The sequence below is a fragment of the Phyllostomus hastatus genome, unplaced genomic scaffold (genome assembly GCF_019186645.2).
Source record: "Phyllostomus hastatus isolate PE091 unplaced genomic scaffold, TTU_PhHast_1.1 phas_contig_80, whole genome shotgun sequence".
In the NCBI taxonomy this organism is placed as follows: Eukaryota; Metazoa; Chordata; class Mammalia; order Chiroptera; family Phyllostomidae; genus Phyllostomus; species Phyllostomus hastatus.
The window spans coordinates 30,818,083-30,835,534 of NW_025333960.1; the positions used below are offsets into that span (position 1 = coordinate 30,818,083).

Consider the following 17,452-nt stretch of genomic DNA (forward strand, 5'->3'; position numbering starts at 1 on the left):
TAACTACCTTATAAGCCCACAAAACACTAATGGTTGTATGTGACTATTATACACTACTTCTTTTGGCTCAGTACTCTTTCATCAAAAGTTATCTGATTTTTAACTCATTTATATATATATATGTATGTATGTAAGTGCTACTTAAGTTTTGATAATTTCATTGCTTTTTTTTTAATGGGAATACCCCAGTAAATAACACGCTATGGTTTTAGCAGTCTACCCTCATTTATGGCCACAAAACCATTCAGTGTATGAGGGATCACACTTTAAACTACAACTAGTATGAAGTAAAGCCAATTACTTACTTTCAATTCTTGGCCTTCATTTCTTCAGAATCACTTCCACCATCATCATTTGGTAAACTGTTTCTGCATTCAGAAAAAGGGTGTCTTTTCCTGACCAAAAAGTCTAGTAAAACTTGTTTTACTGCATATACATTAAATTTTTAGATAAGTATATTTTTATAATTTAGCTAATAAAATAATATCAGAATTTAAAAGTAGTCTGGATTGAGGATTAAAACAGTGTTAATACAATAACACTCTTATTACATGTAATGTTACATGTATCCTTTGTGCTATAGTTGTCAAACATTTTGATTCTAGATATTGAAAATACATTTCTATTATTACTACATTAAGTAATCAGTTAGCTTTTAAAGAGATTAAGGAATGAGACAAAAGCCTTTTATATTTAGCTACTGAGTTATCAGTTGTAACTCATAAGTTACATAAATGGTGTAAGTTGTACCATTTGTAGCACTTGTCTTTCTTTCAGTAGCTCCAGGTTTCCATTTGGTGCCATTTCCTGGTGTCTGGACAACTTCTTGGACATTGTTATAGTTACAGTTTGCTGGCGGTGAATTATCTTAGCCTTTATTTTTCTGAGGAAACAAAAGGTTATCTCATCATTTCTAAAGGATATTTGTATTGAATATAGAATTGTAGGTTGACAGTTCTTTTAGCTCTTTAAAGATGCCTTGACATCATCTTTTGACTTGCAGTCTCTGATAAGAAATCTGCCACAGTTCTGTGTGGCAGATGTTTTCTGTATGTGATATTGCCATTTCTCTGATTACTGTTGAGAGTTTTTCTTATCACTAGTGTTTTGCTATTTTATTATGATGTACATTAGTGTGGTCTTCTTTGTTTTTTCCCTCATGGGTTTTATTGAGTAGCTTCAACAAAGTTGAAAAATATAGGCCATTATTTTTTCAAGTGTTTTTATGCTTCCTTGCCCCCTCTCCATGGTTTCCTTCTGGCATTATGTATGTGTACATGTATGTATGCATATATGCATGTAAAATGTAGATACACACATACATAAATGTTAGATTGTTTGATACTTTACAAAGGTTATCAGTATTATTCTGTTTCCCTTTGACAGATCTTTTTTCTCTATTCTGGATAATTTTTCATTCTATAGGTTTATGATTACTGATCCTTTCTTCTGGTGATGTCTGATATACTCATAAAGTTACATAAATCTTATAAAGTGAGATTTGTAGGTACTGTATTTCTCTTCTCCAGAAATTCCATGTTTAAAGTGTATATTTTGCATGTCTCTCCTCATTATGTTTTCAATGATATCTTTCACCATATTTATAATAGTATAATATGTATTTTAGGTTTTTGTCATCATGCCCCATGTCACATTCTTTTATACATTGCATTCTTTTATGCCCATCTCTTCATATTAGTCTAGATATTCTCTGCTGATGTTCATTTCAGTTCACTAATTGTCTCCTCAGATATATTTAATCTGCTGTTTTTAATTTTACTTATTGTCTCTTCAGTCTTAAATTTTCCATTTTATTTTTTCTAGTTTTTTTTTCATTACAGTATGCTCTATCATATCATTTAATTTCTTAATCACATAAATAGCAGTTACTTTAAAGTCTGTGTTTGAAATAGTGCCAATATCTGAATCTCATGTGGTTCTATTTCTGTTGTTTTTTTCTCTTGTAACTCTGTTTTTACTTTTTTGTTTGCTTACATATTTTTATTGAATGTTAGAGAATGTATATGAAAAAAGCTGAGTATAATATGGATCTCTGTTTGATGTTGTCTTTCTGAAGGAAGAATTTGCTTTTTCCTCGTGCCAGCTGTTAGCATTGATTCAGATGCCCTTAACCCAATCCTGGACTGCGTTCAGCTTTAGTACATACATGGGTCTTTCCATTTCTATTCCATTCTTACCACTTACTTTTCAGGGGTCTTAACTGAAAGCTTAGGGTTCTTGACAGGACCTCTCTTTGTTGGCAGGCTCAGAAATTCAAATTTTGTTTCCAGGCCCGTGAGATAGCTTGAAGTTCCTCTCAGCCAGCACTTCCTAATTTAGAATGTCTTCAACAGAAATGTGACAGCGAGTGTCAAGCCGTCTTTTCTTGTCAGCCTGCTGTCTGGGATCTCGGCTCCTTTCGTGTTCCCACTACCTTAGTAACACTTCGGTTCTTTTAAACAGATTTAAAAAAATATTTTGTCTTCATAGTTATTCATGAAGGGAGGTTGACAGAAATACTAATCCACAGTGGATTCTGACCAGCCTTTTTGAGAATGGAGGCACTGGACCTTAAAGAAATCCTGGAGCACTTACTCAACAGACTGGAAAGGTTGCTGGTGTAGTTTCTTTTGATGCCTTGGCTAGGCATCTGCCCTCTGCCTCGCTCCCTTGCTTTCCGAAGATCATTCCGTGTAATGTGTAGATCTGAGCGCTTTAATTTTAATTGTATCATTTCAAATTAGTTTGTCAGTGCTTTGGCCTGTGGTACGCCTTTCCTTGTCTTGTACCATTTCCCCATGTGAATTTCATGTCTGGATCCCTTCACATACTGAGCACAGATTATCTTGTCTTTGATTATTTTATTTTCTTCCAACTGCGCACCATTTGGCTAACTGGCTATCTCCTATATGAGGTGGACATAAAAAATTTAAAGTAAAACTTCTTTAACATAGCATCATACCATTTGTGCTATGGCATCTGCTTCACACTATGGCTTTACCCATTCTCCATCACACTGTGCAAGATGCTTTGGACTACTTAGAGTTCACCATCCATACTCATTTTCACAGTCTCTGTTCTCTACTGATATATCCCCTTTTACCTGAAATGCCCTGCCCTGCACATGGTACACACCCTCACACATACCTTTATCACTAATAAACTCCAATCTGTCTTCCAGAATTCAAATGTCTCCTCTACTGTGAAGACTCCCCAGCTTCTTCCCCACCCCTGTGAAAGACAAGACTCATCTCACTAATACTCTTCAGCTCCTTGTAGACCTGATCACATGTTTTCCTCCCTATCCAAAATGTGAGGGCCATAAAGACTGGGACTCGGTCTTATCAAGCTTTGTATTCCTGGCAGCCAGGACAGTATCTGGCAGATACTTCCAGATCTCCATCCTGCCTGTCCATTCCAAGGTGGCAACCTATACTTTTAGGCAAAATTATGGAGTGGGAAGATAATGCCAAATGTATGTATTCATAGTATTTTGTTTATATATACATTCTCTTTCTATTGTTAGACAAATATACAAGATTTGTCTTTTAGCTATAGAAGATGTTCCATTTCTATGTTTTTCTATTTAGTGACTTAAAAAATTAATTATCCCTCTCAAAATATCTATCATCCTAAACCTTTCTTCTCATATTTAACACCAGAGCAGCCCCATCAAAGCATGGGATAGAGGGAAACAAGTTTGTTTTAAGTACATTTTAATAGTTCCAGGACTGTATTTGTTTGGAAATATCTTTTTACATGTTGATGACACCATTAACTGAAAAAGGATTTGCAGAAAAACACTATTGAAAGTTTTGAAAGCACTGATTGTCCCAAGTTTTCATAAATCTTTCTTCCAAACTTAATGCTGACTTGCTCAGAATATGCCAATCTTATTTATGATATGAGAGTCGATTATGTTAAGGCTGGTTTTTTTTTTAATAACTTCAAGTAGGAATCCTGAGGCAGTTGCCTGTTATTGAGGTGTAATGCTTTATAACCTGTTTGCCTATGCCTTGTCTGGGTTGATAGCACCCATTTTGTAGTCTTTTAATATAATAGAGTTTTTTGTCTTAAAACCTTTTCATGAAACTATGGAAAATAATATGTTCTGCTTTAAGTTTAAATTCTGATCTCAAAAGCAAAAGGTATCCTTTTAATTTACTCTTTTATAGGTCCAAGCTAAATAGGCATCTAGTTCCCTATTTATGTTGCCTCTGTGCAATGGAAAATAAAGTTGGAATTTTTCCTGCATTTAAAGCATTTTACCAACCTTTAAAGATTCTAATTGAATAAAGATACTTACAGAAAAAGTGTCCTGCAAAAACTAAAATACACTTTAACATAAGTTACCATGATGTTTCTTAGGATACAAGTTAGGCTGGTTAGTTGTTGCTGCTCCTGCTTCCTGCTTATTGGTTCATTCAACAAATGCTCATTGATTTCAGTATCGTTTATTTATAAAATCCAGTGTCACTGAAATGTGAAGGTAAAAGTAACATTGTTACTGTCCTGAAGTGCCCACAAATATACAGGAGAGGAGCCAAACTATATGTAAAAACTGTCATTTATTGAGTAACTGCTGTCTCTTATTGCGGTACAGCAATGAACAAAAGTAATGCTTATCTTTTGAGGTCTCTACCCTAGAAGAGTTCAGTTTCACCCTGGCCCAGTTGCTCAGTTGGTTGGAGCATTGTCCTGTACACCAGAAGATTGTGAGTTCCATTCCCGGTCAGGGCATATACCTGGGTTGTTGGTTCCCTCCCCAGTCAGGATGCTTACAGAAGGCATCTGATGCATGTTTCTCCCTCTACCTTCCTCTTTCTCTCCCTCCCTTCTTCTCTCTCTAAAATCAATGAAAACATATCTTTGGGTGAGGATTATAAAAATAAAATAAAAGAATACAGTTTTCAAAAGGAAAAGCATAAATAAATACTTACACACCAGAAGGAAACATCGCATGTGAAAACAGCGAACACGTAACTCTGATGGAGCAGGATTAGTAAATACGACAATGGAGGGGTGAACGAAGCACTCCGGGTGCCTCCAGGAGAAGGCCCCGCTAATCTGAGCTAGGGGAGTGGGGAAACCACAGTGGAAGGAAGTGGTATTAAACTGCACTTGAACCCTTGAGTGGTATTCGGAGGGCTAGGAAAGGAAGTTAGGGCATTTGAGTACTGGGAAACTATCACTCCTTTCATTTTTTATTAATTTCTAAATGGAATCTTTCCTCTCTCTCTCTCTTTTTTTCCAGTAAACTACACTGGCTGATAAACAGTGTCCTAAAATTTTAAGTCAGGATTTGGCACTATATAATTAAATGACTGAGAGCTCTGAGGAAACTTGAGGCCCCACAGAAGGGCCAGCTCTCTAAGCGTAGCCATTTTCCTGTAGTGAATGGTTGTCCTGTCCCATCAGAAATATTTAAATCCCATCAAAATATTTAGGACTAGCCTCCACTCTACATCCGTGTTACTCATTCTTCATTTGTATCTCTTTCAGATTTAGAAACCAGATAAATTAAGATGCTGATTTAAGTTCTTCAGCTTGTGAGTCATGTGATGCAGTGATGCTATGAATCCCAGAATGTGCTAGGGGAACTAGAACCAAGAGCTATTCAGTGATTTCGCAATAGGTCTATTGGTTGATGGCTGAATGTTTACTGATTGGCATAATTTCTCATCTTACCCTTTTCTTTCCTCTCATTTCCTTGGGCTACAACAACCCAACCCCTGGGTTTCTCAGCTCTTAAACATAGCATAAACTATAGAGACCATCAAACCCAACTCCCTGTTTTAGAAATGCCTAAACTGCCTAAGAGACCTAAAATGATTTGCCAAAAATAACAGAACTCCTAAGTAGCAGTACTGGAATTCTAATCAAGGTCTTTTGACCTAAATTCAAGAATACTGTCAATTATTCCATGTTTTCTTTTAATTTTTATACCAAGTGAACAAATCCCAACTTTCAGGAAATGTAATGATTAAAGAACAGGAGTTTTAACCTTTTGTGAGTTGGGTAGCCACCGTTAAACATTTTGGCAGACTTGTGATGCAAATACATATCCTAAAAGTTGGTATTGCATGTGGTATCTGTTGCTAGTCAGATTTCTGTCATTTAAACATAAGTGTGTGCTTATATTCTTTTAAAACTCATAATTATTGACTTTAATGTCTTTTACATTTAATATTCCTAAGTTGTGCTACAGTCCCTATGGGAACTAGAGGAAGTTATTAGAGCCTCACAAATGTGTTTGGCTGCTGCATTCTGTTATTTTTCTCCTCCGTGGACAGCCCACAGCTTCAGCTGCTGAGCAGTGGAGAAGTTTAAACCTCCAGGGCCCATTAGATTTAACTTGTTTACTGCATTGATAGCTATATGTTAAATGACAAGAGAGTTCAGGTTATTGAATAATTTAAAATTCGGCTCTAATTGGTGTCATGTGACCTAGAAAAGGCCATGGTTGACGCCAGGAGCATGCTGTGAATTTCTTATAAATAATTCATAAATTACATGATTCATTTGCCTGGATATCTTGGTAAAGGCAAAAGTTTGTAAGTTATAACTGATGATATAACACCTGTAAGTATTTAGTTCATAACACTGGAAGGTAATCTACCTTGATGATCTTCTAGCAAAACCTGCCAGTATAGGAGAGTTAATTGAACTGGGGAGAATGAACATTTATTTGGGATGAGGCTTTGGCAAAACATGCAGTGCAGCTGTTGCATTACGTAGCTTCTGTCAGCTTAACAACTGGTTCATGTAAGCCTGACTTTAAAAATGCAGCATGCCGTTCTGAGCCTTATTTCACATTAACTCCAAATGTTCTGGGTAATGCGCTGACCTGCCCCACACACAGTAATTTAGGTTTAGAAATATTTATCTAGGTCTTGAATTTCTGACTTCTCAATAAAATGAAGAGCACAGGGGACAATTTGGAAATTGCAAAATTGCTATTTTCATTCTTATAAGGCTATCACTGGGACTATGAGGATTGTTAATAGAGTGCTTGCCAGGATAGTAAGTTATTATTTGCCATCAGAGAAATGAATACCAGTAAGACCTATTGGTACTATTGACTAATCCTGTGCTTAACAACTCATAAGTGCATTGTGAGTAATCACTTCCTCATCACGCAAAGGAAATAACAACCTGTTGCAAGAAATAATAACTGCAGTTTAGTTCACATCTCTCCTTATGGCTCTAAAGCAAAATGGCCTATAAAAATGATTTTCAGAAACTTATAAAACATCACTGCTTGTATGTTCTTGCTATTTCACAAAGCAGTACTGCAGTTGTTATTTATATAACATGTGAGAACATGGGAAAACCCTGGACTACCATGTGATTTTATGTGTACGTGTATAATGGCTTACACCCCTGTTGTACATTCAGATGTGTATTCAAGATCAGATCATACATGTTTATCGACATCTCTATTGTCTATGAAGTCTTTCATAAATATGCCATATTTTAAAAAGTAATCTTAAGCCCTGGCTGGCGTAGCTCAGTGGATTGAGCACGGGCTGCGAACCAAAGTGTCGCAGGTTCGATTCCCAGTCAGGGCACATGCCTGGGTTGCAGGCCACGGCCCCCAGCAACCGCACATTGATGTCCCTCTCTCTCTCTCTTTCTCCCTCCCTTCCCTCTCTAAAAAATAAATAAATAAATAAATAAATAAATAAATAAATAAATAAATAAATAAAATCTTTTTTAAAAAGTAATCTTAAAAATTCATAAGATCTTATTCCAACTCAGAAATTTACTTTCACTGTCAGAAGATTTTTCATTGTGTCTAAACTAAGTCTCACACTTTTTAAAAAAACTTATACTTACCTCATTGGTGTCTTTTTTCTACTCAGTCTCTATCTCTCCAAGTCAAGAGACATGCTCCAACTGTCACAAGCCAAAAATGCCTCCGTTTTCTGATCTTCCTTTTGTGCTGTGAATCCCATAACGTCCCTGTCAAAGACTGCACTGGCTTCATTCCTGCCACTGCTAGAGTTTCAGGATGTAGTCCAGGGTTGTGGGACCTTCTATACGCATGAGACAAATCCTGACATTGTGATCATTTTGAACTCAACTTTTGTGCTTGTTGTGATCCACAGGTCATTTTCCTGTGTGAAAAGGAAAATGAGTGTGAAGCACCTGGGACTCTTTACTTTGCTGATGGGGATGTAAAATAGAATGACCACTTTGGAAAACTGATGGACGCTTTCTAATAAAGTCAAACATATGCCTACCTTCTGCCCAAGAGGAATAAGTGCATATGTCTAAAAGAGACTTGTATAAGAATATACATAGCAGCTTTATTCATAAAAGCTCTAAGCTGGAAACAACCTAGTCCACTGAGAGAATGGATAAACAAATTTTACTATATTCATGTAATGAAATACTGTGCAGCAATAAAAAAGAGTGAGCTATTGATACACAACATAGAAACTCAAAAATTATGTTGAGCCTAAGAAGCCAGGCACAGAAGAGTGTCATACTTTATGATTCCATATGGAGTTCAACACAGAGAAAACAAAAGGCTGTCGAAGTCAGGTCACTCCCACTAACTCTAACCACAAGTGTGAGGAGGTGCTGTGGGTTAGAAAGGTACAGGGGGACGTTCTGGGGTCATGGGGCTGTTCTATAATTACATGGGACGTGCGAATGTGAGATTTCATTAAGACCGGTGCACTTAAGACCGGCACATACACTTAAGACCGGTGCATTTTATTATGTATAAATTATGCTTCCAGTTTTTAAAAAAAAACATTGGTTTCTCAATCGGTGTTTTTGAAAAATCTACATCAAAACCATATGCCAGAAATAGCAGTTTGGGATTTGTTGTTACTTCTTTTAAGCCTTACTTAAAAGCAGTTACCCTTGTAAATATCACATAGAAAGCATGGAGCAGCTCAAGAAAGAATAACGCATCTGTTTTTAAGACAAAGCAAAATTTGTCTTAACCCTACTAATAAAATAATTTCATATTTTATATTTAGATTCTAACAGGCAGTTTTCTCTTTCTCCTCTCTTCTTCCTTACACCCTAATCATGGATTCTAATTTTCTTTTCTTTGTTACTACAACCCATAACACAACTTGAATTTTCTGCAATGCTGGTAGTCAGCCCGTGGTTATTGGGAATGCGCTATGTGCCTGCCCAGGGCTGTATATACAGAGGGCTAACATAGCCCCTTCCTTCAGATTTGTTGAGGCAGAGAAGTCCGTGACATTAATGGTTGTAGTAATGATAGGAAACATTTTTAAATGGTAAATTTACATTATACACTATCCAAAGTGCTTTGTATGAATTATCTAATCTCTGTGAGAGGCAGTGCAAGATGTTAGAGTGAGACTGACATCATTCATACAAAGAACCTTTCTGTCATCCAAGCAAGTCAACTCTGGCCCAACTTGCAAACCTCCTGGTAGCAAAGAGAAGGTGGATTACTGAACTCATTGTTTTCAGAAGGCAGTTTAGAGGTAATCTGCCGTAACTGAATGTGCCCCTTGAGCATTTCACCTCCACCCTCACGCACCCCACACACATGCCCTATAGTGTTTTCCTTGAGTGAGAATTGGGTAAGCATAGGCCTTTTTCCCCTTTGGTAAATTAGTACCCTTATAAATTAGTGCCCGTGATAACTGCCCATCTGCCACATTCAGTTTTGAGGTAGATGCTGTTTATAATCCCTGTTTTACTGATTTGTATTTAAATAACCACTTTTGATTAGAATCATTTTGTCAAAAGTGTTGGTTTTATCTGTGTGCTGTAAAAATATTTATAAAAACTCATCAAATTTCTAGTAGTAACGTCCTATGCAGTGTTAGGTGAAAGGTTTTATATCAAATCTCATGCTGTGTAATGGCCAATCACAGGGTATTTCAAATAGTATTTAAGGTGGCTAAATGAATTTTTTGGCTTAGTATTCAAAATTAAACATTTAAAAATACTAACATTTAATGCTTTTGCCTCTTCTCAAAGTTGATTTTAGGTGAACTTCATTATTTGCAACTCCTGAAATCTTGCTTAAGTGGCAAGTAGCAACATTTCCTTCTTCCTCATCCTTAAGGATTTACTTGAATCTCAATTGTTTGAAAATGGGTTTAGCTTTGTGGCACATGTCACTTTGGGTATGTGAATACTAGCATTTCTTATTTAAGAAGACAAAACAGCTTTGTTTTGGTGAAAATATATCATTGATTTCTGAAAAGCCAAAACAAAGGACTGATTTCACTGGGCTCCTGTTTGACAAGTGATCTTGTGGTTCCTTTCAGGTGTTCAATAGGAAAAGCACTCTGCCGTCTTCATCTGTGGAACTGGATGGCTCCTACTTGAGTGTAGCCAAACCACAGACCTACTTTCAAACCAAGCAAAGGCCTAAGCCTGCAAATCAGGAGTCAGCTCTAGAATCCCTTGTGGAGTTCAGGAATAATTCTCTGAAACCAGCAGCCCTTCATTGTCCCAAAGAGGATCTAGACAGGGGGCCATCGGAGACCAGAACATGTGAATACGGATCCCCAAGGAAAAAACTAGCAGGTACAGTCCCTACAGAGAAAATTCTGACAGAGGAATTGAAGGAATGCCAACATCTTAAACCTACTCCATCTAGACTGTGTTGTGGGCATAGACTTTCTGAAAATGAACATCACGTTCATGTGAGCCATCCTACAGTCATGGTCCCTCAATGTTCCAAGACAGAGCCGGAATATTGCCATTACTGTGGGCTTTCCTGGGCAACTCTGCTGCATGGCCAAGGGCTACTACAACCCAGTGAAACTGATTTCAAAAAGCAACTCTCGGAAGACAGAAGGCAGCAACTTATGCTTCAAAAAATGGAGCTGGAAGTTGAAAAGGAGCGCCTTCAGCACCTGCTGGCCCAGCAGGAGACAAAGCTCCTCCTAAAACAGCAGCAGCTTCACCAGTCCCGACTAGACTACAATTGGTGAGTGCTACCTTTCTCTGGGCAGTGCCTGTAGCTGGGAGAACACAGGATGCAGTGACTGCTGCGGCACCGTGACAAAGGTGTAGGGGAAGAGGTTCCTCAGGATTTTCGCTTTCTCAGGATGTGTACAAACTGAGACTACTGAGTAAATTCCACTGTCATCTTTGGAAGACTTGAAAGATTATCTTGTCTTCCAAAATGTTAGCCTAGAATGTCTACTTCTGAGCAGTCCAGTGTAGTTTTTGCTGGATTCCAAAGACAGTATTTATTCTTAAATGATATTACCATTACACAGAATCCTTTGCTGTTTGATGTCATTGTGGAGAACAGTAGGCATTAAGTAAAAGCTTAAGACTTCAGGGTGTGGAATCCAATTGTAAAGAAGTATGATTAGTTGTCATCATTCCATATTTATGTCTATTCACTAAAGTATAAAATATAACAAATGATGGGAGCCTTCTAAATTCAAACTTTTCCTGTTCAATAACCAATTCTTATAAACTTAGTCACATTTAAACTGTCCTTCCCTTAATGATTCTTCCTGAAGAACAGTGCTGCAAAAGCAATATTGCTATTTTAATGTTGTATAGGTCAGCATAGTTTTACAGAGTCACAAAACTTGCTATCTTAATTTATTCAAGCAAAATTAGCAATAAATCAGACACTCATATTTAAAACAATAAAGTGTCATGTCTTTTTAAAAAGTAAATTTCAAGACCAAAAATATGAAATGGAAGATTTTAGAAATAAACAATTCGTAAACTGTGCCCTGTTTAGGGTGATGAAATCTCTTGACATCTCACTCAGGGCGTAATCACCCCTTCGTCCTGCGTACCTGCACTGTACACGCACCTCGCCCATTAGTTGTTAGTCAGCAGCCATCTCGGTTGTCCAATCAGCTGTCATGGTATCACAATGCTGTGTTCAAGTGCTGTGTTCACCCTTATTTTACTTAGTATTGGCCTCAAAGCACAAGCAGGTGATGCTGGCAGTTCAAATATGCCAAAGAGAAGCCAAAAGTGCTTCCCTGAAGTGAAAAGTATATATGTATGTATAGGGGAAAAATGTCAATATACAGTATAGGGTTCCGGATTATCTGCAGTTTCAGGCATCCATTAGGGGTCTTGAAAGCATTCCCCATGGATCGGGGGAAGGGGGGACTATGGTACTTAGTTTCTTGGAACCGAAAGCTGTCTTCCTTTTTCTCTTCCTTTGATCAAACAGTTCTGTTCTTCATTGTTGAAACCTGGAGGCCTTCCAAATAAGTGAAAATTAAGCCATTTACAGCAAGGGTACTTACACCAAAGGCTACGATGTTGCTTTAATTTTATGACCCCAAATGCTAATCTTCAAGTTAATGTATAGTCTCTCCTGAGAACTTTATTCAAGAACATTTATGAAGTGCCTGTGACATGTGAGGAATGGTTTTAGGTCCTTGGGATAGAAAAACGGATCAGATGTGGTAAAGAGGACACAGCCTAGCAGGGGAGATTGGGTAAGTTTAGAATACGTGTCATGTTCACTTGAATAGCTTGTATATTCAAATAATGTTGGATAATGATAACAGTCTTTAGTGTTCTCTTGATTATACTAGCATAGGTGAGAGAGCTATGAAACACAGCTTTTGAGCAAGTTTTATAGTGTATAAGTTGCAAAAATAGAATATTTATAGAGATTTTTATAAACTTTTATTTTGAAATAATTATAGATTGAAAGGAAGTTGCAAAAATAGCACAACGGGGTTCCTTGTACCCTACATTCACTTTCCCCCAACAGCCATCCCTTACATAAATAAAATACACTATCAAAACTGGTAAATTAACATTAGTGCAATGTGCGTGTAGTTCTTTGTCATCTACCACAGGTGCAGATTTGAAGAGTTGTGTAACCACCACCACAAGCAAATAAAGAATGAAGATTTCCTTTGCACTTACCTCATTAGAGTTTCCCCACACTCTTCTGCCCCCACCATCCCTAACCTCTGGAAACGACTAATCTCTGGTCTATTTCTAAAATTTTATCTTTTGGGGATATTATAAAATGCAACTATATAGTCTATGAACTTTTGATAATGTTTTTTTCCATTAAGTGTAACGCACTTGAGACCGGTCTAGGTTATTGCATATATTGTACCTTTTGGTGGTGTTCAGTAGTATTCCATGATGTGGTTATACCATAACTTGTTTAACCTTCATCTATTCAAGAACACCTTCATTGTTTCCAGGTTTGTCTGTTACAAATGGAACTGCTATGTACATTTTTACACAAGTTTTTGTGTGAACTAAGGTTTTTATTTCTACACATGAAAGCTAAGATTATGATTGTTAGATCATATAGTAACTGTGTATTTAGTTTTCTGAAATTTAGCTTATACTACACTTAGTTTAAAATACTTTCTTCAGGCAGTGCATGAGAGAACATTTCTCCCCATGTTTGTCGGCATTTAGTGTTGCCACAAATTTTTATTTTACTTTTCCAATGTGCACATCATGATATCTCATTGTGGTCTTAATTTGCATTTCCCTAATTGTTATGGGTGCTGAACATCTTTTCATTTGCTCTGCTTCTATCCTCTTGGATAAATTGTCTTTTTAATATTGTTTTCCCATATTCTAATTGAATTGTTTGGGTTTTTTTACTGCTGAGTTTTGAGAGTTCTTTATACATTCTAGATGTAAGTCCTTTAGCAGATATGTGGATTGGAGGTATTTTCAACAGTCTGCAGCTCGTATTTTCAATCTCTTAACAGGATTTTTCACAAAGATTTTTTTTTCCTTGTAGCTTATATAGTTTTTATCACATTTGTTTAATTTGTCAGATCCCTTTTATGCATCAATTGATGTGATCATATTGTTTTTCTTACTTAGCATGCTGCTTTAGTAGATTATATTAATTGATATTTTAATGTTGACCTAGCCTTATATGCCTAAAATAAACCCTATTTGGTCATAGTGTATAATACTTTATATGTATTACTAAATTCTATTTATGATTTTATTAAGGATATTTGCATTAATATTGATTGACAAGAGATATAGGTCTGGGTTTTGGTTGTGTTTTTTTTTTTTTTTTGTACTGTCATTATCTGGTTTCAGTATCAAAGTAATACTGGCCTTATTTGTTTATTTCATCCATCTCTTTATAATGTTCTTCCTTCTGCTTGCTTTGGATTTATCTTGCTCTTCTTTTTTCTAATTTCTTCAAGTGAGAGCTTAGATTATTGATTTGAGACCTTCTTGTTTTCTAATGGAAGTATTTAGTGCTATAAATTTCCTTCTCAGCACTGTTTTGACTATATCTCGCTAATTTTGGTGTTTTGGGATGTCCAGTTAGCAAAATACCCTCTAGGTACAGCATTTGCTCCTTCCTCATGGCAGAATAACATTCACATACATCAAATCTTTGTCCATTCATCTGCTGACAAACACTTAGGTTGGTTCTGTACCTCGTCTGTCATGAATAATACCGCAGTGAGCCTGGGAGTGCAGGTGTCTTTTCAAGATACTAATTTTGTTGTCTTCAGACGAATACCCAGAAGTGGAATTGTTGAATCATATGGTAGTTATATTTTTAATTTTTTGAGGCACCACCATACTGTTCTTTGCAATGGCTGTACCAATTTACATTCCCACCAGTAAGGTACCGAGGATCCACTTGTTATCTCTTGTCCCTGTGATCAAAGCCATTTTAACAGGTGGGAGGTGACATCTCATGGTGGTTTTGATTTTCCCTTCCCTGGTGACTGGTGATGTTGAGCATCTTTTCATGTACCAGTTGAGCATTTCTATGTCTTTTGGGGGAAAAAAAACTATCTTTTCACATCCTTTGCCCATTTTTCAATCAGTTTTTTATTTGTTTTTTTTTTCTATTGAGTTGTATAAGCTGCTTATTATATATTTTGGATATTAATCCCTTATCAGATATATGGTTTGCAAATATTTTCTCCCATTCCATAGGTTACTTTATTTTAATAATTGTTTTCTTTGCTTTGCAGAAGCTTTTCAGATTGATTTAGCACTATTGGTTTATTTTTGCCCAAGTTTTTGATGTTGTATCCAAAAAATATTGCCAAGACCAATGTCAAGTAGCTTCTTCCTCACATTTTCCTGTAGCAGTTTTACTTTACAGGTCTTAGATTTAAATCTTTAATCAATTTTTAGTTAATATTTGTAAGTGGTATAAGATCGTTTCATTCTTTTCATCTGAAGATCCAGTTTTCCCAGCACCATTTATTGAAGAGACTGTTCTTTCTCCATTACATGTTCTTGGTACCCTGGTCAAAGATTAGTTGACCATATATGCATGGGTTTATCTCTGGGCTTTCTGTTCTGTTCCATTGGTCTTTCTATTTGTTTTTGTGCCATTACTATTTTGATTACTCCAGCTTTGTAATATAGTTTGAAGTTAGGAAGTATGATACCTCCAGCTTTGCTCTTCTTTCTCAGGATTATTTTGGTTATTTGGGGTCTTGTAAATTTTAGGCTTAATTTTCTAATTATGTGAAAAATGCCAATGAAATATTGATAAAGATTGCATTGGAGATTTCTTTTGTTAGTATGGACATTTTAACAAAATTATTTCTTCCAACTTATAAACATAAGATGTTTTCCTTTTATTTGTACTTTCCTCAATTTCTTTCTTTCAACAGCTCCTTGGAGTCTTTAATATGCACATCTTTCATCTCCTTGATTAAATTTATTTTAAGTATTTTATTTTTTATGTAATTGTAAATACGATTATATTATTATTTCTTTTTCAGACATTTCAGTGTTTTGTGTAGAAATGCAGCTGATTGTACAATTTTAGTGAATTCATTTATTAGTTTTAACAGTTTTGATGAAGACTTCAGGATTTCTATGTATAAGATTGTGTCATCTGCAAACAGAGACAGTTTTGCTTTTCCCTTTCCAACGTGGATACCTTTTATTTATTATTCTTGCCTAATTGCTCTGGCTAGTACCTTTAGTATCATGTTGAATAGAAGTAGCAGAGAAGGGGCATTCTTGTTCCTGATCTTAAAGGAAAAGCTTTCAACCTTTCACCATTGACTAGGATGTGAGCAGTGGGCTTATCGTATGTGGATCTGTTATATTGAGTTATGTTCCTTCTGTACTCAATATCTTGAGTTTTTCATGAAAGGATGTTGAATTTTGCCAAATGTTTATTCTGCATCTACTGAAATAATCATACAATATTTATCTTGCATTCTATAGTTTGGAGTATTTTATTGAGAATTTTTGCATCTGTATTCATTATGAATATTGGCCAGTATTTTTCTTTTCTTGTGTTTTCCTTATCTGGCTTTGGTATCAGAGTAATGCTGGCTTCATAAAGTGGGTTTGGGAGTTTCTTTCTCTTCAATTTGTTGTAAGAGTTTAAAAGGATTGACATTATTTCTTTAAACATTTGTTAGAAGTCACCAGGGAAAACATCTAGTCTTGGACTTTTCTTTCTTGGGAGGTTTTTGGTTACTGATTTAATCTCAAATAAGTCATTATTTGTGTTTTCAGATTTTATATTTCTTCATGATTCAGTTTTGGTAGGTTGTATATTTCTAGGATCTTATCATTTCTTCTAGGTTATCCAATGATTTGATATATAACTGTTCATAGCAGTTTCTTGTGATCCTTTTCCCTTGTGGTTATAGGGTCTCCTCTTTCATTTACAATTTTGAGCCTTCTCTCTTTTTTCTTAGTCTTGCTAAAGGTTTCTCAATTTTGTTTATCTTTTTTTGTTTATCTTAATTTATTTGCTCTTTTCCATTGTTTTTCTGGTCCCTAATTTATTTCTGCTCTGATCATTGTTATTTTTCTCTTTCTAATAATATTGACTGTAGTTTACTCTTTATCTAGTTTTTTGTAGTATAAAGTTAGGTTGTTTATTAGTTTGTCTTTGAGATTTTTTTCTTAATACAGGCATTTATTTCTTTAAACTCAGCTCTTAGAACAGCTTTTGCTACATCCCACAAGTTTTAGTATGTTTTGTTTCCATTTTCATTTGTTTCAAGTTATTTTTTTGATTTATTCTTTTACTCATTTGTTGTTTGGGGATGCATTTTTTAATTTCTACTTATTTATGAGTTTTCCAGTTTTTGTCCTGTTACTGATTTGTAGTTTCTTATCATTGTGGTTGGAAACAATACTTGGTTTGATTTCAGTCTCCTTAAATTTGTAAGAATTGCTTTGTGACCTAACATGACCTCTGGAAAGTAATTCTGTTTACACCTGAGAAGAATATGTATTCTGTTGCTGTTGGATTGAATGCCTGTGTATGTCTGTTAGGTCTTTTTTATTAAACTCTTAGTTTTTATGGGGTAGTTAATCTACATGTTTCTGTTTATATATCACTGTGCATATTTGGTGTCAATTGTAAAACATCTTTTGACAATGATAAAAATGAAATTATTTTAACATTTTTACCTTTTGTGGTTTTATTTCATAATTTGAGAATGTAGTTTTATGGATTTCATTTCTAAAAATGAACCAGAGAGCACCTCTAGGCAATGAAGAA

The 17,452-nt window shown here is 35.7% G+C and overlaps 1 protein-coding gene across 3 annotated transcripts in view; it reads left to right on the top strand.

The window, feature by feature from the left end:
- KIAA1328 (KIAA1328 ortholog) overlaps positions 1 to 17,452 on the top strand; it is a 230,727-nt gene that overhangs the window by 138,645 nt on the left and 74,630 nt on the right. For all 3 annotated transcript variants that reach the window (XM_045849863.1, XM_045849864.1, XM_045849865.1), the window contains one exon: positions 10,275 to 10,942. In XM_045849863.1, the coding sequence (XP_045705819.1) occupies positions 10,275 to 10,942 (668 nt within the window). The remainder of the gene's footprint in view (positions 1 to 10,274; positions 10,943 to 17,452) is intronic.